Source organism: Nyctereutes procyonoides, unplaced genomic scaffold (assembly GCF_905146905.1).
Source record: "Nyctereutes procyonoides isolate TBG_1078 unplaced genomic scaffold, NYPRO_anot_genome, whole genome shotgun sequence".
Lineage (NCBI taxonomy): Eukaryota > Metazoa > Chordata > Mammalia > Carnivora > Canidae > Nyctereutes > Nyctereutes procyonoides.
The window spans coordinates 8,598,155-8,622,730 of NW_026575034.1; the positions used below are offsets into that span (position 1 = coordinate 8,598,155).

Consider the following 24,576-nt stretch of genomic DNA (forward strand, 5'->3'; position numbering starts at 1 on the left):
GCTGGAGGGCCAGGAGCAGTGCCTGTCCCCCCACCCCAGCCTCCCACCTACCTATGGTGACGTCTGAGGAGCTGTGAGCCTCCAGGAAGCGGTTGAGGTGATGCCAGACCTTGGGAATCCAGTCGATGATTTTCACCAGCTCCATGTTCCGCACCCTCCCACTGATCTCTGTTTCCATGAGCTTCCGCCTCAGGAACCGGCCTAGGAAGCCCTTCACGGGCTCCGTGTGGTTGGCACAAAGCACCCACCTGCAGGAAAGTCAGCAATGCTTTTCAATGACGAGGACTGACAAAAACGATGCCAGCCTCCCCAAAGCTCAGCTCATCAGATCCAGAAGGCGTCTATGTTACTAGGACAGGCCTCACTGTGCACCCAACACTGCTCTGAAGGCTGCACACACATTAACTCCCAACTCCTCACAGCCGCCCTGTGATGGAGCTGTGACCGCCATCCCCCTTTCACAGACGGAGATGCTGAGGCACAGACAGGTTGCACCACTTATCCAGGACCAAAGAGCTACTTAATAGAAGGGCTAAGATCAGAACCAGGATGGTGCAGCTCCAGAGTCAGAGCTCTAACCACTGAGCCTGCTGCCTCTCGTGCTGGAAGTCAGGCCCTGGGCTGGCCTCTGGAGCTGCAACAAAGACTAAGACACAGTCTGGTTGCCCAGAAGCACAGGGTCTAGTGGAGGAAGCAGATAAAGCAAACAGAGGAAGGAAACGGCAAAACCGGGCAATCAGAGAAGACTCTCAGAGGAGGGGAGGTCTGAGACCAGGGGGGTTTGGGGTTGGGGGCGGAGACCATGCTGTGGCATCTGCACAGGCACATGGGTGTTTGGGGAAACTTCCAGAGAGTCAGCGTGACCAGTGTCATTCAGTGTTCAGACTTGACCCGCCAACCTAAGGAGTCTGATTCCATTTTGGAGGCAATGGGGAGCCACTGAAGGGCCTTAAGCATGAGGGTTTTACGATCAGATTTGAATTCTAGAATGCCCACTCAGCTGCCGCTGGCACAGCAGATGGCCTGGAGGGAGCCAAGTGCAGGCAGGCGTGGGGGTTACCCCAACAGCCTGCTGGGAGCTGTGGCGGTGGGGCAGGAGGAGAAAGCATGACAAGACAGGCCAGCCTGGATGCAGAGGTGGCCATGATCTCAGGCCTGGGGGAGTCGACGTTTCTAATGATCACAATTCTGGTCCACTTTCAATAGATTTCCCTGAGAGATGCCTGCAGAGCGGCCAGGGGCCTACCGCAGAGCGGCTTCTCAGCCGCATCCAAGGGCCCAGGCAGGAGAGAGGGGGGTGGTACAGTCACCTGGGAGTCGGTGCAAGGCGTCTAGCCACGGCAAGGCAAACGGCAACGCGACTTTGTACCACGGAGCTGGACAGTCCTCCCCATCCCCGCAGGAGGGCAGCTCGGCAGAGAGCTGGGCCACAGGGACTCACAGCCGCTGCAACTCAGTGGCCCACAGACCCAGCTCTGAGGGGACATTCATAAGCGACAGCCTCCACTGCTCTGACCCCCGGGGCGGAGAGCGGCTTCACTGGGGACGAGCGGCAAGCCCAGAGCTGCCTCCGTGACACTGCTACCCCAGGGCGGAGAGTCAGGGACACCCCGGCTCCAGTCTCAGCTCTCTACTGACCCTCCCACGTGAGTCAATTCTCTCAGCCTCCCTGTCCCCATTTGCAAAATAAATCTAACTGCTTGTGGCTGTCTGGGGAATTAAAGGAGTTGGCTGGGGAAAATGCTCACGCTCAGCACGCTGCCCAACGCCGGCGCTCGAAAAGCAGTCCCTTACCTGAAGTTGTGATGAAGCTGCAGGTTGGGAGTAGAAGAGGTAGCCTGGTTCATTGTGCCAATTATGTAAGGGCTGTGGGGACACGGAGGACAAGAAGGCTCTGTGAGTCAAAGGCAAGCCAGACAAGGTGCTCACGGAAGCCCACAGCACCCGCATGTCCACGCAGATAGCTGTCTGCCTCCCCCACCCCCCACGCTGACCCCGGGCTGCAGGTGCACCGTGCCTGCACCCCCACATCACATGGCTGCCGTCCTCTGGGGGCCGTGAGGTCCGGAGCTGCCCTTTACCATTTATGGTCCTTGCAGTTAAGCAGCCCGTTGAAGATCTCGCCCAGGGAGCTGACGTGGTGCAGGTTGTCCAGGATGATGACGAGGGGCATGTCCGCAGCATTGTTCTCACTGGTGCACTGGTCAGCAAGGTTGGACAGGTACTGGCGCAATTCCTGTGAACGAATAAAGTGGGTGAATGCACCCCAATAAAGATGCACTTGCTCAGAGCCTTCACTTGGCGGGTCCCACAGCTGCGGAGGCCCTGCGGGAGGCCGTGTGGTGAACGTGTGCTGAGTGCCCCTCTGCTACGCAGTATCTATCTGGGGGCTCAGGAGACGTGGGGTGGGCAGGGGGTGAGGAAGGCCTGGGTCCTGCCTCCTGGAATTCACTAGGTAATAGAAAACCTGCCTTGGGCAAGAGCGCTGTGGGGTGCCCAGGCATGGTTTTGTACCCCTGCTCTATCACTTCTCCAGAACTGTTCTTTCTTTTTTGGGGGAAGATTTTACTGATTTATTTGAGAGAGAGAGCAAGGGCGCACATGTGCTTGCACAAAGTGATAGGGGAGGGGCTGGGGGAGAAGCAGGCTCGATCCCCCTCGATCCTGAGATCATGACCTGAGCTGAAGGCAGACGCTTAACCGACCAAGCCACCCAGGTGCCCCAAGAAGGGTCATTTTTCTTGATTTTGCTTATGATGCGCACCTTCTGGTAAGCTCCCAAGGGCAGGTGCCTCATACGCTTCTGTACTTCCCCTGCACCTGCCTGAGAGCCAGAAGCCGTCGGCGGATCAATACAGCAAAGGACCCCTCCCCACTCACAGGCAAGCACTGCTGATTAGGGCCATCACAGACGGACAACCAACAGTGCAGGGGAGAGGGTCTACATGCAGAGGGGGCTCTGGAAGGTCTGGGTGAAAGGGTAAGCTCCGGGCTGAACTGTGGAGAAGAGGTAGGGGATTGGCTGGAGCTGGATGCAGCCCAGCACGGCTGGGGCGAGGGGTGTGTGTCAGAAGAGAAGGGGAAGGAAGATAGTGCAAAAGGGGAAAGGCTGAAATGGCGAGTGGAGGACCGGCCAGGGACCAGCATGCCTGCCTGCTAGTATGACCGTCACAGCAATAGCGCCCAGGGACTTGGAGCCTCACGTACAGAATTTCCGTAGCCCCACAGTGAGCTTCTTGGGTGGGCACCGGGATTATCTCCATTTTACCAATGAGAAGCCTTGGGCACAACAAAATCAGGTGCCGGCCTGAGGTTGCACACACCGAGGGGAAGCAACTCAGGGGCTGCCTCCATGTGTGCCTCCCTTCTAAGTCAAAATGTGGCTTGCTAGCATCAGAAAAAGCCCCACTATTCATGCTACTAGTAATTTCTTCCTTTAGCCCCCTTTCCACCAGGGCTTCCTGGCCTCAGGCCCCTGACAAGCACAGAGCTTCCAGAGCCTTCCTTCCACTACTCAGGCTCATGGGGTACGGTTGGTGAGCTGGATTCTGCAGAGGGTGCTGGTCAAAGGGCAGGTGAGAGGGGGCTGAAGTGTAGCCTGGGCTTGACCCCCAGCCACGTGCCTGGGGTCCTCCTCTCACTGGCCCCAGGAGAGGGTGCCTTCCCTTAGCAGGATCCCACAGAGACTCTGGGGACTGGCACTCTGACAACTTCTATCCTACCCCGCCATCAAAATCACCCAGCAATCCTGTGAACGGCACAGATTCCTGGCTCACCCGGGAAAAGCGATCATCTGGGAATGAGGCCTAGGAATCTGTCTCTTCGGGCACGCCAGGTGATTCAGAGGGCCGAGAGTCATCTCCCAATCACCTTTGGCTCACCAGTCCCTTTGCTGGGGGCCAGCCAGAGGGCATCGTCCATCACCTCCCCACGTGTGAACAGTGAACAGGCTGAGAAAGCACTTGAGGATCTCGGCCCGGGACGTAGAACCAAACGTCTCTGCTGGTCCCCGTGAAGCAGGAGTGAATCTCTGTGCTGCCTCTGGAGTCCACCGCTCTGGACCATGCGAACGGTCCTAGGCACGTGGCCACCTGCCTCGAGCCCAGGTCCCTCTTCTGTGACACGAGGGTAGCAACACCCTCTCCCTTGAGGCTGTCAGGAGGCCATGCGCTGGTCATGGGCAAGCGGGTCTGTGAGGCGGGCTAGGATCATTAGCATCATTGCTGTTCCTCAAGAGCATGTTTCATTTGGGAGAAACAATAGCACCAAGTAGGCACATGACAAATTCTTGGTAAACGGATACGGGTGCTTCTGGGGCAAACCTAAGCGTCAGAGCCAGCTCGTAGCGGGCAAGTGAGAAATGAACGAGCTCCCCTCGGTGTCGGCGGCATCGACAGCTGCCAAAGGGCTACACGGCACCCCCCGGCGGGGCGGCAGCCTCCGGATGACCCCCTCACCTTGCTGGACTTGTGGTCCACGTTGAAGGTGGCGATGACACCGTCTGTCAGCTCCCGCCCCTCCCGAAGCACCAAGTACTCCGACAGCCGGTTGGCCAGGTAGGTTTTCCCGGTGCCGCTGGGGCCGGAGAGGATGATCCGCCGGTGCTCCACCAGCAGGGAGACATAGCGCTGCAGGATGGGCTTGGGGATCAGAGACTCGAACACCAGGGAGTCCAGGCTGTTCTCCGCGAGCCCTGTGTTGGAGAGGGACAGGAAGGGTTTGGAGCCACCTCTGTGCGTGCCACCCGGGACTGCCTGTCTCTTTCCATGGTGGCCACTCCTCTGAGACTGCTGCCCACCCAGGTACACGGGAGGCTGGGCGCTCGGCTCACGGGCACCATGTGGGCTAGCACCGGGCTAGGCCGCCGAGGCCGACTTGCCCAGACTCAGACTCAACTTTAACACCCAGGCCCTCGGGCCCTGTCTGTCTTCTGCAGAATTCCTAAGACTCTGGGCTCTGCTTGCCTGTCTGGATTCACCAGGCTGCTGGGGTCTGCCCAAACCAGACCTGAGCCTCCCGTGTCTGCCGAGACCCTGGGGTCGCCCTGTCACCCTGTTCTCTCTTGTGGACCATGGACCACTGCTGCCCACGCTCAGATATGCCATGAAGGTAGCAACACTTTCATCTTTATTTTTTTAAAAAGATTTTATTTATTTATTCATGAGACACACAGAGGCAGAGGGAAAAGCAGGCTCCCTGCAGGGAGCCTGATGCAGGACTCAATCCTGGGACTATAGGATCATGCCCTGAGCCAAAGGCAGATGCTCAACTGCTAAGCCACCCAGGTGTCCCCACTTTCATCTTTTAAACAAAGAAATGTAATTGGTCTCAGGGATATGAGGACTGTAGGTGAAGGCTGAGATGCCACCCACCAAGGGCCCAGAGCCTCAACAATGTTAAGATGAAATGTAGCTTTCCCCTTTCCTACCTGAGACAACTCCACCAATCAGGGCTGCTGGCTTTTTTATTTTAAATTTTTTAACATTTATTTAGTCATTTTTAATGAGACAATGTGCATACGTGCATGTGGGGGAAGGCCAGAGGGAGACAGAGAGAAAGAGAACCTCTCCTTTTCCGCTGAGTGCTGGGCTGGACCCCACAACCTGAGATCACGACCTGAGCCGAAATCAAGAGTCAGGATGCTTAACTGAGCCACCCAGGTGCCCTGGCTGTTGGCTTTATTATAAGAATTATTTTCTTGACATCATCTCAAGAGAAGATCCATCCAAGGTTACTTATCTGAAACCTAAGATAATTCTGTTAAAACTCACCTTAAGAAAACTAGTATATGTAGGTAAAAAAAATAAAAAAGCACTTATTCTACTTTTTTTAAAGATTTCATTTTTAAGTAATCTCTATAGCCAACACGGGGCCTGAACTTACATGCCCGAGATCAAGAGTCTCATGCTCCACTGAGTGGGCCAGCCAGGTGCCCCTATTTATTCTGTTTTATAAGGGCGTATTATAATTTGACATAATTATTCACTTTGACATAATTATTCACTGTAAACAACCCCTCAAATGCATTTATATGCTTGTATCTAATCCCCCCCCCAACCAAGAAGGGCCACTATATGCAAGACAGTATTCCAGAATGACCATGATGAAGGTTTCTAAATGACTTATCTTCTGGGTACAGGCCTTTCCCGGCACTGAGCAAAGTGTAGCTTACACTGGTTGAAACTTGATGCAAAGTACGGACGGCAGGGTCTCTTGTCTAAGCCTAATAATGAGAGAGGGGAAAACCCACAAAAACATCCCTCTCTACATATGTGCTGCTTTTTTAGTCTTTTGCCCTAAAACCCCCTGGGAGTGACTGCGCTGATGAACTCACTTCAGGGCATGCCCAGTCACACCCCCGCCCCAACCCCGGGGGACCCCTGGAGGGGACCATCCACAGCCCTTGGATCTCTCAGCTCAAACTCCTGCATTGTTCACGGTGTCCTGAAGGCCTAAGTTTCAAGCACTGCCAGAAAATAGAAGTCAGGTGTTGCTTAAAAATAAACCTGAGCCAATCCCTCGAGATGCCACACCACCTGACATGCTGACGGTTGCAGATGGGGCTCTGGGGGAGTGGGGAGGGTGGCACATTCCCCCTTGACAGACCACCTTGTCACGGTTCCTACAGAGGTCTGGTGTCTGCAACAGGGGGCTCCTCTCACCCCTCAGGATCTGCAGCTGCACCTACAAGTGACAATGCATGCTCCCCGGCGTGGACCAAATGCAGTCTGAACCTGTGACGTGTTAAGGCTTTCCCTGAAGGGTTCTTGTAGTGCAGCCCTGTTTTGGTGTGCCTGGGACCCCTTCCTCCTGCCCCTCATAGTCTGACTCTTCCTTCTTAAGGGGAGGTTATCCCAGGTAGTTCAAGAGGCGCTGACCCAGCACCTGCAGCCACCCAAGGTGCAGGCTTGCAGCCAGGCTTGGGCCAAACCCTCTCCCTACTCGTAATGACCTGGTCAGTGATGGCCATTTGACTCAGGTGGGCCCAGAATCATCTTGAAGAACTTTTTTTCACACTTTTCTCTCTTTTAGGTTGCCAAGCTGGAAGGATGAAGCAGGGCTACCAGTGCCGTTTCGGCAACTGCATGCAAAGAGCTCAGAAAATACGCAAGGCAGAGGCAGGCCTGGTTCTCACGCACTGTCAGGATGCCCGGATCCAGCAGTGTTTGAAACATATTCTTGCATTTTCCAGGTGCATTTAAAATTTCCGCTAAAGTTAATTTGGGGTAGGTGCCTGTCCCCTGTAGCCTGAGGCCACAGCTGTGCAATTTCACAGAAGGCTGTGTGTGAGGCTCGACTGGTAACATTAGACTTGTCACTGGCAGAGCCGGGTGGAAACTGCTGCTCCTAAGGAATGGTGGGGTGCTTCTGGAAAGACCTTCCAACCAGGAAACAAGGTTTGCATCAAACAACCCCAAAAGCACACTGTTAAAACTCTAGTCCAGAGCTGCGCCTTACGGGGAAGTAAGAAACGGGACAACCTGAAGGTTGAGCTTCGTGCACTGTTTATTAATCTATATTTTTGCGGGGGAGTTCATAAAATATAGGGGAAAAAGGAGTTCTGCAGTCAAATACATTTATGTCAGATTAAACAGCCTTCTTTTTTTTTTTTTTTAAGATTTTATTTGGGCGGCCCGGGTGGCTCAGTGGTTTAGTGCCGCCGTCAGCCCAGAGTGTGATCCTGGAGACCTGCGATCGAGTCCCACGTCGGGCTCCCTGCATGGAGCCTGCTTCTCCCTCTGCCTGTGTCTCTGCCTCTCTCTCTCTCTCTGTCTCTCATGAATAAATAAATAAAATCTTAAAAAAAAAGAGAGATTTTATTTATTTATTTGATAGAGAGCCAGAGAGCAGACGTGGAGGGAATGGCAGAGGGAGAGGGAGAAGCAGGTTCCCTGTCAAGCGGCGGCCTGATGCGGGGCTTGATTGCCTGATCCCGGGATCATGACCTGAGCTGAAGGCAGACACCCAACTGATTGAGCCACCCAGGTGCCCCTTAAACAGCCTTCTTAATGGCAGGAGTTGGCATATCCGGGGACGGAGTTGGTGCACCAATACACTCCTGTCTTCCTGTCCCCTACACACAGTTGGGTCTAATGATATAGTTTTCTAGACTTATTTGGCCAGGAAACTTTTTCTCACCCCCTACGCCCCCACCCCCCCCAAGATACGTTGTGGGCCTCGAGTTCTTGGAACACACTGGGGCCTCACATCCCTGCGTGATGAGGCAATCGGAAGTGCCAGCAGCACGGTGCGTGGGCAAGAGAGGCTCCCACCTGTAGGACGCGAGCACATCCAAGGCCGGCTGGCAAGAATAACCCACTGGTCTCCGTGGAGCCCTGTTTCATCAGAGTTATTAAGATTCCAACATCTCAGAGTCATAAGGCTAATGGGACCTTTTGTTATATAATTTCAGCAATAAACTAAACCTGTTTGCTTCCGGTGGTGGTTGAAAAAGCTAAAGACCATTGAACTTGCTTAGGTAAGAATGACTGTGGTTGCAGGGGGGGGAGAGAAACCAACCCACGCACATGTGGGCAAACAAAACTGTGGCCACGGTTTGCTACGCCAAGTCACAAAACAAAAACTGCAATTCCTGAAAACTCCGACCGACCTCCGCCACCCGCCGGATTTACCTTTGACGGTCACGGAGATGGTCGTGTTCTCGCCCACCAGATAGCCGCAGGGCAGAAGCTCGGGGGTCTCGGAGGTGTTGCTGCGCTGGATTTCCCCGATGCTGTAGCCCAGAACACTGTCTGAGTTCAGCCCCAGCTGACTCACGGGGTCGACGTGGATGATGTATTCCTGGGAAGAGTAAAATCAAGACCCCATCAAAGACGTGGCTAGAAATCCGCCCGTGACTCATGTTTTCTTTGGGTGATTTATGATCATCTTCTTTCCCAGTTGATGCCTGGGTTGAAACCTGTGGAACGAGGGGAGGGAGGTGCTGACTTTCTACGGGGAGGATGACCGAGGATCGCAGGCCTCTTCAAGTACAGATTTATTTGGTTAGTGACGTGGAGGGGAGCCCTGACACAATCGTGGACGTTTAGTCTGGATGAACCAGGCACGGAGAAGTTAGGCTGCTTTTCCTGAGTTCAGCTCAAGTCCTGAAGACACCAGGGCCTGTGACCAGTGCTCGAAAACTCACGAGAAAGTAATTCTGACGCCAAATCTCTCCACCAGCCCCTTCTCTTGGCCCAGAGCAAAGACCACGTCGATGACGACAAAGGGAGCAAACCCCAGGGAAAAAAAAGGAGTTCTGCAGTCAGATACATTTATGTATTTGACTCCAGGACTGCACGAAAGAAGCAGCTTTTGATCTTTTAACAGGAAAAATTGTGTTTAATTTGGAAAGTGTGCCCTCTGAGGTGAGTGACCAAAAGGTTTTAGGGGTCAATGACCTTGGACCGAAGGTCTGTGGGCAGGAGGTGGCTGGAAGATGATGGCGTGGAATATTGGTTAACAGCCTCTCTCCCTTTAAAGGTCTCACTTCCTCACATGTGACGCCCCACAGGCTGTTTCCAGCCCAAACTGTTGTCTTTTTAAGCCAAGGATGTCCCGACTGCCCGTCAGCAGACTCGAGGTTTAGGGTCCAGGCAGGGGGATTGGTCTGCCCTCAGCCATTCCCATCTCTTGCCCGGTCACATTTCCACAGCCCTCCAAGATGGGGAATGGCCTTTGGCCAGAGAACAGGGCTTCCCGCGTGTGAAGCCACCTGCATCGAGATGCTAGAGATCGCACTTGTTAACTCGGGTTTTAAAGTCAGACCAACAGAACTAGGCCAGCAGGGCTGAGTTCTGGCTCTGTGACCTTGGGCAAGTGACCTGCTCTGAGTCCTGCTTTTCCTCTAAATGTGAAAATAATAGGGCCGTCCTCACAGGCTTGGAGATAAACTGGGATCACGTTAGCAGGGTCTCTGGCACCAAAAATGCAGGGTACGAATACTGCTCAGGAGACATGATTAGCGAGCACTTATGACTGGGACTCACTTAGGGACAGCAGGGAAAAAAAAGGTACGAAAAGCTTCTTCCCGAACACCTTGCGCTTGCAGGTTCATCTCAGTACTCCTGTGATCAACACCCACCCACCCACTCCGGTGACGTGATTAGAACAAATGCAAAAATAACTACGGCACCATCTTGGACTCTGGCCCCTGATCAGATGTTACTGTCCTGTGAAGCACAAATCACAGGCTCTGTGAGGTGTTGGCCAGGGTGCCGGGCAAGTTGGATCAAATGCCCCGGACGTGAAGAATGGAAATTTGAGGTCTTAGCCCTGCTCACAGGGCACTCGCTCCAAAGCATATTCAATAGGACACAACTCTAAGGTGAGGGGAGGATTTGGACACCACGCGAGGCTCAAATAATTGCTCAGGGCCAGGGAAACGGCTCTCACTGGCTGGCCCATCACCGGTCTGTACTCACCAACCTCCTGTTACCTAAGTGGCCTGGGGACAAGTCCCAGCAACGGGAGGACAGGGGTGGGGAGCAGGCCCAAGGAGAGGCCCCGGTCAGGACACAAACTGCCCGCCCCCTCCCTCCCTCCCCAGGCCCCACTTTGGGCAGACCACTGCAGCCAGCCTCTCAGACACTTACTTTGAACAGTCGTCTAACCACCCCATCGAGCACATCCCACTTCGTCTTGCCACTAACTCCAATGCAGCCAATAAGAAACAGGTGTGGTCTGGAATCCTAAAGGTAAGGAAATGCATGCAGGTGAAAACCAGGCGGATCCTTTCTGACACAGGTTAGCAAGGACTCAGATTGCCTTAGAACTCCACCAATGGTTTGAGAGGGGAATAAAAGTTCTATTTGTTATAACACCAGATACAACGTAGCTGGAATACAATAGTCTTAAAAAAAAAAAATTCCCTGCTGTCTTGGAAAAACAGCAATCCGTGGGTCAGGAAGAGAGGACCTCCTCTCTGGAAATCACATCCCTTGCCTGGAATGCTTCTCCTCTCTCCTGCCATCTCTCCTTTTCCAAACCTTGCTTGCAAGCTCACCTCTTCCAGGAAGCCTTCAGTGATTAACCCACCAGGCTCACGGTGCCCACTGCTTCACTGGTTCTACATATAACCTATCTATTAACGTATTCTGTACTTGTTTACTTTTGCGTATTTATGTCTATCAGTAAACCAAGTTTATCTCCTTGCTAGATCTTAAACTCCTTCAGGAGAGAATACGTTCCTTTATTTTTTTTTTTCTTAGACAACGCTGATTGCTTTTCTGCTAATTAAAGGTTAAATCATACTCAATTTAGAAAACAAGTAAAACTCTGAGAAGGTCACAATAAAGTATCTTTTTCCTACTTCTTTTCAACTTCGCCCAATAGGGCTCTCTGCACAAGGGGGGCAGGGCAGGAGATAACTAATCACAATGATTAAAGAAAAACTAATAGAACATTCTATCTTGTTGGATTTTAAAATCTCAGATCTGATGTGCTCATAAGGATACGGAATTGGAAGGGTGGGTGCAGGGAGTGCGGGCGGGGGTGTATGTGGCAGGTAAGTAAAAGCAGCCGAGAAAAGAGCACCAGTCTTGGCATCAGAAGACCCGGCCTCACCAGTTGCCCTGTCACCTGGGCGCCAGGTTCCTCAGTTACAAAACGGAGGTAACCTGGTCTGCTGGACCGATTCCTCTGGATGCTGTGGTGATCCAGAACAACACAGTTTTTAAAAGGGACTCAAACTTTTATAAAACGTGACATCTATCTGTTCCTATTGAGGATCCCTAGAACAATGCACATCCCCAGGAACCCCCACCTGACTTTTTTTATAAGGATGTTCTAAGGATAAATTTTTCCCCTTGATAGTCAGTCTTATCACTCCACTAGGTAAAGCTCTGAAAATGGATCTCTTGGAACGTCTGGGTGGCTCTTTAATGTCTGCCTTCAGCCCAGGGCGTGATCCCAGGGTCCCAGGATCGAGTCCCACGTCGGGCTCCCTGCATGGAGCCTGCTTCTCCCTCTGCCTAGGTCTCTGCCTCTCTCTGTGTGTGTCTCTCATGAATAAATAAATAAAATCTTAAAAAAAAATGAATCTCTTCATATTTATTTTTATATATAAAAATATATATATATATATATATTTTTAGGCTAGATGAGGAGGAAATCATGGGCAGCTCCAAAACCTGGGCCTACCCCCTTCGACAAGAATAGAGAGCCAGCCGTACTGTGGAATCCTCCTGCCAAGAGTCTGGCTGTAGATGCTCCGTTGCGGTGGGCACTGCGGGTCCCCCCAGGACTCCTAGACCACAGGCAGCCTGTCGGCACGGATGCCGGGAAACAACAAATAAGAGACTGAAGGGGACTTGAAGTAACGACTCGGGAAGTCTTTCCCCGCATCTCTGAGAGAGGGTCACTACAGCATCAGGTGGATTTAATCAATGACTGAAGATCGACTGTGCCAACAACCCCCTACCCCAAAAAAGCCCCTGGGGTGGGTGTGGCGTGACCTCCCTAGACCCCAGCAGGGAACTACACAGAAAACTCAAGATTCCTCAGTCTCGGGGAGTCAGGAAGCCCCGCCAGGATGCTTCCCCTTAGCTACCCGCGGGGCCTGGCCCCCTCGGCCTCCCACCTCGTCGGCGGCCTCTGAACACTGGACAAAACTGGTGCTCCTGGTCGGCTGAACTGGGTCAGCTTGCTTCTGTGCGAAGTGCTTTTGGAACACGTTGGATTCAGAAAAGCCATTCCTGACGGAGGTTAGCGCTTAGTTCCACGAAAGCGTGGCACGGGGATATTTTTAGTACTTTATTAGACTTTCCAAATGCAAGAGGGAGGGAGGGTCATCTGGTCACTCTTGTGTCAAACGCTGCCGGGGATGATGGGGAGTTAAGGGAAGCGTTAGAGGAGAACCCCCGAATCACCTCGGGCACTCAGGTGACTCGGTCTGACGATGACATCGCTACGCTAGGCAGTTCTACCTGCAGAGGGGACACGCAGAGCAGGGAAAGGCATCCAACTAACCTCCTTCCACTTCATTTCCTCCTGAAAGCTGACAACTATCTTAACATGCCTGCCTCCTTCCTTCCGAGCCGAGCATTCACCAGTGTCATCCAGCAACATGTCTGCGAATGGAAAACATCAACAGCCTTAGGCACATGGGGACAGCAAAGCCGGCTTCCTGACACCCCCGCTGCTTGCTGGCATGACAGCGGGACAAACCAGGTGTCGGGGTGCGGGGGGGGGGGCGGGTAGGGGAAGGGCAGAGGGCAGAATGGAGGATGCAACCACAGAAACCGATGGTGGACCGACCAAGAACCAGCAGGCTGACGATGTCCCTTGCCAAATGGAAGTGCGAGGCAGAGGCTCAACCAAAACGACAGCAACGCGGCATCATGGATAAGAAATCAAAGCGTCGGCCTCGATGTGCTTACAAAGAAAACCTAGACCGTGTTCGCTCATTACTGTGCTGGCCTGGACTCCGTCCTGAAGGCAGGAAGACCACAGAGCGAGCCACCGCCCCAACTGGGACCCGCTGCTGTGGGGTTTCTATGCAGCATTCAGCTTGTAAGTCAGCCTCTTAAAAATGGACCAAACAGAACTCAGCATGGTGGACAAGAGGATCCAAGCTCATGGCCCGGAGAAGTGGGGGCACTGGAGCAAAGCATGACAGCAGTCTAACGGCTGAGCTCATGTCGGTAGCAGACGCACACCCAGACACACACACGCACCCCACGTGCACGCACGCCTGTTGCCTCTCCGTTTGATCTGTTCATCTGCTTATCTCGGGGCTCGTGCTTGGAGACTGGAGAGCCCGCTGCAGGCCCTGACCTGCGCCCAGCCCGGTGATGCCACTCACCCAGGCTGGTTGACTCGGTGAGGTTCAAGCTGTGCTGCGAGAGGCCCATGGACTGCCTAGGGGAGGCAGAGAGGGACACCTGGGAGGGTGCCCGGCTGCAGCCACTGCCTTGAGACTCTGACTTCAGCCGGTCGTTCTCGGCTTTCAGCTTCTCTATTTCACTCTGCAAAGAGGAAGGGAGAGGCTCCCTTACTAGGTGGATGTAATGCGAACAGGTGTTTACCGGAGGAGGGACCGGAGAGCCCCCCGCCGCCATCAAGTGGGTATCCCAGCCGAGGCCCGGTCAGTCACACCATCGGAGAGCTTCGGCCGTGCTTGCTGTTCTTGGGTGCATACGAGACCTGTCCGGCAGGGCGAGGGCCATCGTTTTGGAGAGCTGGCCTTCGGAAAGACCTCAGCAATGTTTCCCACAGCCTGCTGCCTGAGCCTTAGCTGAAAAAGAGTCTTAGCATCCAAGAAGTTTGAGAGACTCTGGGCTTGACATTCCCGCAAGACTTAGAGCCCTTAAGAGCTGCTCTGCCTTGTGGGCCTCGCAGGGGGCACAGAGTGCAGAGCCTTCCTAAACAGTGGTGATCCAGGAGCTCTCCTTCCACAGAGCCTCTCGTGGAACACGTGTTCTGTGGCACCTCCTTTGGGAAATGCTGGTTCTCCAGCGAGGACCCATTTGGCAGGGCCCACAGGGCTCTTTCATCCTTACAGATATTTAGGGAAGACCTACCATGTGCAAAGCCCTGGGACTACCTCCAGAGAAAGGGATGCAAAAAAAAAAAAAAAAAAAAAAAAAAAAAAAAAAAAAGAAAAGAAGAGAAAAATGAAAAAAGAAAGAAATAGCCAGAAGACACAGATGCCTTCCAATCCAGGGTGGAAGGTGAGGGGCTGTGAGAACACATCTAGAGGAATTCAGTTGAGGGCACTAACTCTTCCAGAGGCGGGATCTGGAAAAGCTTTGCAGAAGGTGAGGCTAACCCTGGGGGAAGGGTCTGATTCGGCTGTGCAGGTCATCCCCTCGGAGGGAACGTTAGGAAACAGAAATTCCTGGCGCAAAGGGAGCTCCCTCTGGCTGATGAGTCTGGGAGGTGAAACTGGGAGGCCCCAAGGGCCAGGCAAAGGAGACTGCTGCTCGCAGAAGGCGATGGCAGGGCCCCGGGAAGTCAGAGGCGGAGAGGCATAGGCAATACCTGGGAGGGCACTGAAAGAGAAGGAACCTTGCTCCTTTTGGAAAAGCAAGAGGAAAACGAAGGACTGGAGGAGAGCGGGGGGCTGCGAGCAAGGGGGGGCCCGGGCTCACCTGCATCCTGTTCATGGCCTCCCGCAGCTGGTCGAGCTGGTGCGCGGAGCTGAGCGCTTCCAGGCGGATGTCGGTCAGCTTCATCTCCTTGTCCCTCAGCTCGTTCCGGAGCTGCATGACCGTCTCGGCCTCACTGTCGATGCACTCGGAGATGCTGGGGGGAGAGGCACTGCTGAGGAGAACAGCTCAGAGCTCGCGGTGTCCGGCCTCCCTGGCCACCAGCCTGTGCCGCCGCGTCCCCAGGCAGGTTTGCGGGCCCGTCACCCTGTCTGAGCAGCCGGCCAGCGCCTCCCGGGATGCCAACGCGAAGGCCCCCGAAATCCAGACTGTGTTGCCTCTCTATGCTCTTTGCAGCGCGCTGGCAATCAGGGTGGCTTTGGCGTGCCCCTCAGCCAAATTCCAATAATCTGGGATAAACAGGAGCCGGCAAAAGACAGCGGGAACCTTCCAGGTTTAAAACCGCCCCTTCGGTCCCAATGTGTACACAGCTGGGCCTCTATGGGGACACCGCATGGCCCTTGAGAGCTAAACCCACTCAGGGAAGGAAGGTCAACTGTCTGTTTTAAAGATTAGACACTCTAAGGTCAGACAGCTGAGGGGTGATTTTTATTTGCCCAAAAGTGAAAGTAACTGAAAGATTTGGGTGGAAGAGGTTATTTATTTTTGGTCACATTCTAAACCTCATTTCTTTTTTTTTTTTTTTTTTTTAAGATTTTATTTATTGGGTGCCTGGGTGGCTCAGTGGTTGAGCATCTCCCTTCGGCTCAGGTTGTGATGCCTGGGTCCTGGGATCGAGTTCTGCAGGGAACCTGCTTCTCTCTCTGCCATGTCTCTACCTTTCTCTCTGCATCTCTCATGAAAATACAAAATCTTAAAAAAAAAAAATTGTTTATTTGAGAGAGAGAGAGAGAGCATGAGCTGAGGGTGGGGAGGGTCAGAGGTAGAGGGAGAAGCAGACTTCCTGCTGAACAGGGAGCCCCATGTGAGGCTCGATCCCAGGACCTCAGGATCATGATCGGAGCTGAAGGCAGATGCTTAACCGACTGAGTCACCCAGGCTTCCCCTATAACTCAATCTTTTAAAAGTGTCTTTAAAAAGCAACATTCTTTCCTTCCCCTACCTGCCCACACTGCTTAGTAAGCTCATGGCAAGAAAGAGAAACATGTCAGATCATAAGAGAGTGGACAGGGTGATATGACAAAGTCAAAGATTTATGTGAAAATTGTACAACAGGGTGGCTCAGTGTCTACCTCTCCAGCCGCATGTCAGATCTTTGTCTTAAGAGGTGGCCCCTCTAGGCTGGGTTCCTTACATGATCAGTTAGTTTTGCTGTTCAGATACCTGGCGAGTCAGCACTAAGTGGAAGATCATCAAAGTCATGATGAATTGCCATGTTAGACAAGAGGACTTTCTTAAAAAAAAAAAAAAAAAAAAAAAAAAAAAGTTTGTTGATTTCAAAGATCATTGGATCTGGTGTCAGGGTGATCCAGAATAAGCAGGTTTGACATTTCTTGGACTGAAGATAGAAAAAATGAAAAAGAAAAAAAAAAAACCCACGTTCATAAAGTTACAAAGCTGAAGCTGATTATCTCCGAACGACATGGTGAGCATGTGGTCTCTGCAGAAATAATCGCGCAGCCCACTCTTCCAACACCAAGCCCTAGATTTGAGGCCAAGAAAAGCCTGACCTGTAAAACTGGTTGAGGGTGTGGAAATGTTCACTGCCAGAGGGAAACCATTTATAATTGTTAAAAGAGATGTAGTTGTATTTTGGGGGCAGAAAGGACTAGAAGAAAAATTTAACACCCGAGTGGCCAAATCGTTTCGTTGTGATTTTCTCGACCTGCACCTGAATGGCTTCAAGAGATGCACAGAGTAGAAAGTTGTTGGCGGCCAAGGAAATGTCTCAGCTACAAAATCTTCCAAAACCCTTTAACAAATTCCTGAAAATCTTATGAGTATCCTCACTCTATGCCTAGGGCAAACTGAGGCTAACAGATCTGGGATAAGAGGCTAGAAAATGTCTTGAGAATTCAGATCCTCCTCCCTTGGCCCTCCTCTCTCTGTGCTTTGACTAGCCTATGGTTTGTAGGGTTTAGCTACCTGGTCATGCCTTTTCTGGTCTGCAAGGTTTGCAGTCGGGGCTCACAAACACTGGTTTCCTTTTGAGAGAGGAGAATGGTTTCCTGGCTTAAGTGGAGTGTAAAATCTGAACAAAATTCCATCGTGACACTCCAGTCTTCGCTAAACCACGCCCTGCACAGACCTCGAAGGCTCCAATTCATTGCAGGGACTAGTTAGCTTTGATTCACACCATCAGTCTGCTGTGTCGGGCCCTCTGGGGCAGACGTTTTGCCCCAGTCACGTGCACATGGTCTGCACCTTTTCCCCAGAGAGCTTTCGCAATGAAAGAGAGACAAGACTTCCTGAGCACCCACTTTGTGGGATATATCACACGGGCGACCTCACAAAGCTTGGCCAGTGACTTTACAAAGAGAAGCAAACTAATAAAATCTGTGTTGAGAATAAGTCCTCCGGAAGTACCATGCTCCCCCCTAAAAAGCCCCGTTCTTAGGAACACACAACCGCAAGGTCACACGGGAGGGATGTCCTACCCAACACAGAGATGACGTTGAAAATCAAGTTAAGATTTAATTTTCCAGCAATCTTGACACCCAATGTGGGGCTTGAACCCAGAACCCCAAGATCAAGAGCCACATGCTCCACTGACTGAGCCAGCCAGGTTTCCCGAAAATCAAGTTCCTCTGCAGCAGGCCCGGCTAAGTTTTAGTCTCTATTCCTAGTGCCCAAGGCAGCACCTTTTTTCCCTTGGTTCCTTCCGCACTAGGCTTCGGTTGTCTTCTTCAGGTCTCCTGCATGGCTGCCGGCTGCTCCGGGACCAGGGTTCTCTGCATCATTTCTGGAGCCTGATCACACTGATCGGCCCATAACAGGTGCTCAGCAAATGCTGACTGCCTACACGGACGACTGCGCCAGGCATCCGAAGCTTACTAGTAATTTATTCCATCCACTACTAACTCCACAGAGATGTGATGTAATTATCTCCTTAAAAGGGGGGAGGCTGAGACCGAGAGAGATTAACATGCCCATCATTTAAAAAAAAAAAAAAGGAAAGAAAATAATCAGGACAGAACCTGGGGGGGTGGTCTACTTAACTCTAGAGCTCATGCGCCTGAACTGTATCCAGCAGGCACTCAATACGTGCTCATCCGCTTCGTGGGCTACTTACTGAGGCAACCTGATGGAGGTTTTCTGCTACTCAGTCCCTAACGTGTTACTCCCCAATTTCCGCTGTCTGGGCTGGTGGCATACCTAATTTCAAACGTCTCGAGGGTGGGAAACACTGCCTTCCCACACCACCATTCCTTTCGCCCACAGGGTAGGAACTTTTCTGGCCCCCCGACTCCTCTGCCTTGGGTTACTTCTTTGAACTTCCTCTCACATCTAGATTTGCACATTCTTACAAACCCTTCAAGGTTGGAAAGAAGCATTTGCTCTCTGCCCACCCTCTGGAAAGCCAGACCCAAAACAAACATCTCCAGTGTGCACAGATGCTGTGGAATGTCAGAGAAGGGCAGCGGAGCCCAGAGTCGGCCCCACCCGATCCCTACGGGGAGAGCGGTTTGGAGGGAGCGTTCTCGCAATGGCCACTGGGAATGCTGCTCAGCCAAGTGCCTCATCCACTCTCCCTCATCCTCCCCGGCTGCCCTGCAGCACTTGGCCCAGCTACCACCCCCCTCCCAGCAGTTTCTTTTCTCTGCTCCCAATTTCCTCCCACCTCCTCCCATCTCGCTGGCTGCTCTTCCTTTCTCTTCAGAGCTCCCGGAGCTCAGCCCTTGGCCCTCTGGCTCCTCTCCATCTCTCTTCAACCCTGCTTTGAATCCTCTAGTTTCCCATATTCCAGTACTATCTGTGAGCCCATGTCTCCTGGTTCTCTATCTCTAGGAGTCCCAGGCTGGTTGGCATCTCCACAGGGATGTCTCCTGAGCAACTGGGCCTTAACATAGTCCAGCCAGAGCTCCTGATGTCCACCGTGCCCTGCAGATCTCACTTAGCATGCAGATCTCAGCTGGCATGTCACCTGCTTTCCTGACCACGCGGTGCCCTCCCACCCATTCCAGAAGCAATGCTTCCATATACTCAGGCACTCAAGTTGCAAATCTAGGAATATTCAAGGATTACTCTTCCCTTTCCCTCACACTTTACATCACCTTGTGCTGTCAGCGTGCTTCTAGAACACATCTTAAATCCATCCAGGGCTCACTACGACCATAAGTCACCATTAATATTTGAATGTCTGCAAATCCAGCAGTATCTACCTCCATGTAGCTTATACTGCATGTTTTTTTTTGGGTGGTGGTGGGGGGGGGGGACGGAGAACAAATAACTTGAGGAAATCTGCACGTCAGGTGGTGATGTGTGCCATGGTGAAAAATAAAACAGGGGAAAGGGGGATGATGGGGAGTGCGGGCTGTGGTGGGGGTGTTATTTTATGCAAAGTGCACAGGCAAGGCATTAGTGAGAACTAGAGCAGGGACTTGAAGGAAGAGCACATCTGAGGGAAGGTGCACCGGACAGAGGGCACAGAAAGGGCAAAGGCCTGGGGCTGTGTGACTAGAGTGTCCGAAGGACAGGAAACAGGCCAGAGTGGGGTGGACGGTGCTGCGGGAGGTACGCCTGGCTTCTAATGTGGTTGCCTTACTTCCATTCCTGTTCCCGAGTGCCTTATCTGCAGAAAGGAGACTGATCTTTGTGAAACATGAGTTCAGATGATCTTCTATTCCTGCCTAAAACTCCAAGGATGGGGCACCTGGCTGGCTCAGTCAGTAGCGCATGTGGCTCTTGATTCTGGGGTCATGAGTTTGAGCCCCACATCAGGTGCAAAGATTACTTAAATAAATCAAGCTAAAAACAAAACAAAATGCCTCTCTCCATGGGGTGCCTGAGGGGCTCAGTCAGTTAGGCGTCCAACTCTTGATGTTGGTTCAAGTGAGATGGAGATTGAGCCCCGCGTCAGGCTCTGCACTCAGCAGGGGAGTCTGCTCAAGATTCTCTCTCTCCCTCTCCCCCTCCACCCCTATCCTGCACTGTCTGTCTCTAAAACAAAGAAATCTTAAAGACAAAACAAAACCAAAACCCTCTCCCATCTTGCATAAAAAAAGATGCAAATTTATTTTGACTTCAAAGATGCCCATGTTCTGGGCCTTACCTCCATGGCCTCCTTTCCTGCCACTTTCCTACTTCCCATCATGTGGCAGCCATGCTGGCCACATGCTGGCCATCCCTCCTTCCCAGATGGCCCCAGCCTGTCTGTTCCCCACAGTGTATTTCCTTCCCCTCCTGGTGCAGATGTGTCACTTATTCCCTTGTGGGTGGGACGGCCCCACTTGGCGGACTGTCTCCTCCAGGCCTGACCCATAAAACTCTCCTGCACTCTCTCCCCTCTTCCCCCGCCCCACCTGCTGGCTAGACACAGAGTACTCAGCAGAGGAGTCAGGACCTGTGGGATGGCTGGCGCACGAGGTGGAAGGAGCCTTTCATGGCAGGCCACCTGCTGATTGATGGACCAGGAATATCTGTGTCGAGTTCAGCGTGAACCAGAGATAAACAGTCATATGTCAACCCGCTGAGCTCTGGGACTGCATATGTTATAGCAGCCAGTGTTACCAACTAGAACTAACCAGTGGTCTCTCTTAGCATGCAGATCTCAGCTGGCATGTCACCTTTCCTGGCCACCCCGTCCACGGTGGCGACTCTGTATCCCAACACACTATTTTAATTCCGAGCATTAACCCTTAGCTGATCGTTTTCTAGTTTATTTGGATTTGTTTAATGTCTGCCTTTTGCCGGGGCATACAGGGTCTACCAGAATTGGAACCTCATCCGTATACGGTTGTAACCAGGGCCTGGCATGGAGCGGGAGCAGGAGCTCAGAAGTGAAATGAGCTATACTATGCTGTGTCCCCACTGATCCCTAATCCTAAGGGGTGGGACACGGCTTAACATCGACTTTGGTCTCTACAGAACACGGGTTGTGACAGCCAATGTTTAAATCCACAAATAATCAGTGAGAGTCCCTTTTTCTCCTGGTCAGAGGAACTGAGATGCTCTGGGATGGCATGTTGTGAGTCATAGGTGACCTTTCCCCTATTTACCTCTTAGGCACCCAGCAGGTCAAATAGGGCTCACACTTTAGGGCATTTACCTAATTCTTTACACAAGAACACAGACCTGGGGCGGGCATCGCAGGGACGCCCTGCAGGCCCATCCTCCACAGCGTTCCACCCTCCCTGGTTTGCACCTCGCCCACACAGGAAGCACACATCCCCCACGGCCACCCTCTCACCAGGGTGCTCCTAGAGAGAAGAGGAGCTACTAAACTAATGAAGTAAAATAGAGGCCCCAGCAGAGCGATGCTTCACGGGTTACTGAGAAGTTGAGGTTCTGTGCTGTTTCCTGCCTTCCACTTCCTGTCTCCTGTGCTGTCCAGGCAGCTGGTGGGCTGCAAAGACCCAGCCAAGCTCCTTGCCCACACTGCCGGCACCCATCCGGCAAGCCAGCCTTGGGACATGTGTACGGCTGCTGTCTTGAGCAGGATGGCCTGCTGGCTAAGTGGACTTAGGGACGGCTCCATACACTTGGCCTCCTGAGACTGAAGGAGAAGAAGAGGAAGGAGGTCCTTCATGCACAGTATCTGAGAGGGACCTCACAAGTATCCAGGGAAGTAGATGTAATTAATCTCATTTTCACCAGTGACGAAACCGAGGTGTTTACAACCACCCACTCTCTCGTCCAACTCCAGCCACACTGGCTCTCTTCTGGGCACCATCTCATCTCACTAACTGTCTCTGCAAACCACCTGAGCTGCAGTTCTTGTTTCACTCTTGGCCTGGTATACGGTGGTCTCCAAGGGAATTCAGTCCTATGGGGCAGGGGCAATCTTTCTCACTGCTACAGGGAGCTAGCTGTGCCATCCTCTAGCCGATGCCTGGGTCCCCACCTGTCCATCTCAAGCCATTCCTGAGGTGCTCCTGCCTCTACAGTCTGGGCTTTCTGTTCTTCAGATGAGGCACATGACTGTCTCCCTACACCCCTGATGATGCAATGATCAGTGGGGGGCTCACAGAAATCATGGGAGGTTGGCTGGGCAAGAGAAGATGATTCTTTCCGTCTACGTATGTAGTTGTCAAGGAGAAGAGCGCCTAAGCCAATGTCACATGAGCAAACACCTGTCTGACTTAACAGAAGCAGCTGTGTTCCCGAAGAGCTCTTTACAAATTGACTCATTTAAAATTTACTAGTGGAGTCCCCGGTGATGAATCATTCTACCAAATACAGAACCCTTCGATAAAGAGAATTATCACAAGAGTCTTCTCCATTTTTTAAACTTCCGGTTGCTGAGTGCTGACCTTGGAGAAAGAGTCAACATCAAATTCTGATCAGAGGAGAATAGTGTAATCCCTAAGTCTTGTCACGAAAATGAACTGGAATGTCAGCAAAAACTGTTAACACTCATCATACTATCCTCTCCCAGCAAGATGGTTGTAGCTCTTTCCCATCCATTTATCTCCTCTGATCTTAGGACAGGATAAGTAGCCAACACCCAATTTGACAAGTAAAAACATGGAAACAGAGAGGTTAAGCACTTGCCCATGGCCACCCACAGTGAGGTTCCAGAACAACAGTGGAAGATTCCTTTCTCTTTCAACCTCTCTAGTCCTAAAACATTGGAAGAACGTGCCCAGTCCCATGAAAGCAAGATGAACAAAACCCCAAGGAGCAGATGTATACTAACAGGACACCTAGCCTGGAGGGTTCCTAGGGGCCAAAGGCATCGCCTGGCCAGCGAGCATCCCCGACAGACAGACTTACAGGGAGTTGGAGTGGGAGCCCCTCAGCAGTGGAGTGGAACCCGTGGAACCGTTGTGTGGTAACTTTGGTGAGGAAGGCAGTGAAGAATCTGTCATCTCCTCGATGTCGGAATGAGAGGATGCAGACTTGGGGGACTTCTTCTTCCCAAAGGCTTGCTTGAAGGAGCTGCGTAACTGAACACACGACACTGTCAGCCTGGCCAGGGCTGCAACCTACTCTCAGGCCTTGGCAAAACAGAGACATGCAGACAAAAGAGCAATTAATTCTCCCCCCCACCAACCCCCCGTCCCCCCACCAACGACAAAGGTTCCCAACAGCTCTCTGGAATCAGTGCAGTAAGGGAAGAAGAGTTATCTGGTGCTGACAGCTCAAAGGACTGGACCTGTGGGTGACATTCCATGCCTACTCCTGCTTCGAGGCTAGATGCCAACAGCAAGACAGAGCCTGGCTCAGCGGATGGATGTCGAGAGGGTGAGGTTATGCAGCAACAAAGCAGGGTGCTCAGACACGGTGACGGATGCAGAGGGGATTAGTCAGATCAATGGATGGGTTAGCTTGGTATCTGATATTAGCGTTGGTCTTGCTTACCTCATTGACCTGCCAGGGAAAACGCAAGCAAAAAAATGGGGAAGGGGAAGGAAAAAAGACAATTTTTAACAGAGAAAGCCAGTGACAGGGAAAGCCTCGGACTTTTCAGACACGACATGGCTCATATATAAACACCACACACAGAGGAGGTTTCCAGGAGGAACACGAATCTTCCAGAGCGTTGGAAGCATCTTCCTTCAATTAGGAAAGGAAAGGAATAGCGCTTCTGGAAGTCCCTAGGATCTGAGTTCTTCCAGCTTCTTTGGCTGGCTGAAATGACTGCCCCCGACCTTCCTGTGCTTCTCACCCTTGTGTCTCTTATCAGCCATCTCTCTGTCCCTTAACTATTTTGGGGGGGGGAGGGGGGCATGTCTGTGTCTTCTATTCGCAGCAAGAATAGCTTCACTGCTGCACCAGTCCCAACACGGCCATACAGCCCTCTGATAGATCTACTTAGGAGTTCCTGCTGTACTTGCCTACACCTAAGATGATAGAATAAGCAGGGAATTAGTCACCTCACTTGTGACTCAAAAAGTAAGCGCTGGTAAGAAATTCATTAACTATATTGGGAAAACGGAATTGGGATACGACAAATTCCCCAAATCATGAGACAGATCTGCAAACGCTAATGAGGAAAGAAAGAATTAAAGTGCAGGGTCTTCTCTGAAAGCCGTGATGAGCACATATTTTTCTAGACCAAAAAAATTAAGTTTTGTCTTGAGATAAGGTCTTTTAAAAAGTGATTTCCCGGGGGATCCCTGGGTGGCTCAGTGGTTTGGCGCCTGCCTTCGGCCCAGGGCGTGATCCTGGAGACCCGGGATCGAGTCCCACATTGGGATCCCCGCATGGAGCCTGCTTCTCCCTCTGCCTGTGTTCTCTGCCTCTTTCTCTCCCTCTCTGTGTCTCTCATAAATAAATAAAATCTTTTAAAAAAAGTGATTTCTTTTTTTTTTTTTGTAAAAATTTTTCTTTCCTTCAGAAAACATCCTGGGGGTTTTCTTAG

At 52.0% G+C, this 24,576-nt stretch overlaps 1 protein-coding gene across 9 annotated transcripts in view; it reads right to left on the reverse strand.

Moving 5' to 3' along the window:
• Positions 1 to 24,576, reverse strand: part of NAV2 (neuron navigator 2) — a 724,598-nt gene that overhangs the window by 13,870 nt on the left and 686,152 nt on the right. For all 9 annotated transcript variants that reach the window (XM_055317510.1, XM_055317509.1, XM_055317508.1 and 6 more), the window contains 10 exons: positions 22,986 to 23,158; positions 15,093 to 15,246; positions 13,805 to 13,967; positions 12,970 to 13,070; positions 10,596 to 10,691; positions 8,634 to 8,802; positions 4,458 to 4,693; positions 2,082 to 2,236; positions 1,795 to 1,866; positions 52 to 248 (listed from right to left, as the gene is read on the reverse strand). In XM_055317510.1, coding sequence (XP_055173485.1) covers positions 52 to 248; positions 1,795 to 1,866; positions 2,082 to 2,236; positions 4,458 to 4,693; positions 8,634 to 8,802; positions 10,596 to 10,691; positions 12,970 to 13,070; positions 13,805 to 13,967; positions 15,093 to 15,246; positions 22,986 to 23,158 — 1,516 coding nt within the window. The remainder of the gene's footprint in view (positions 1 to 51; positions 249 to 1,794; positions 1,867 to 2,081; positions 2,237 to 4,457; positions 4,694 to 8,633; positions 8,803 to 10,595; positions 10,692 to 12,969; positions 13,071 to 13,804; positions 13,968 to 15,092; positions 15,247 to 22,985; positions 23,159 to 24,576) is intronic.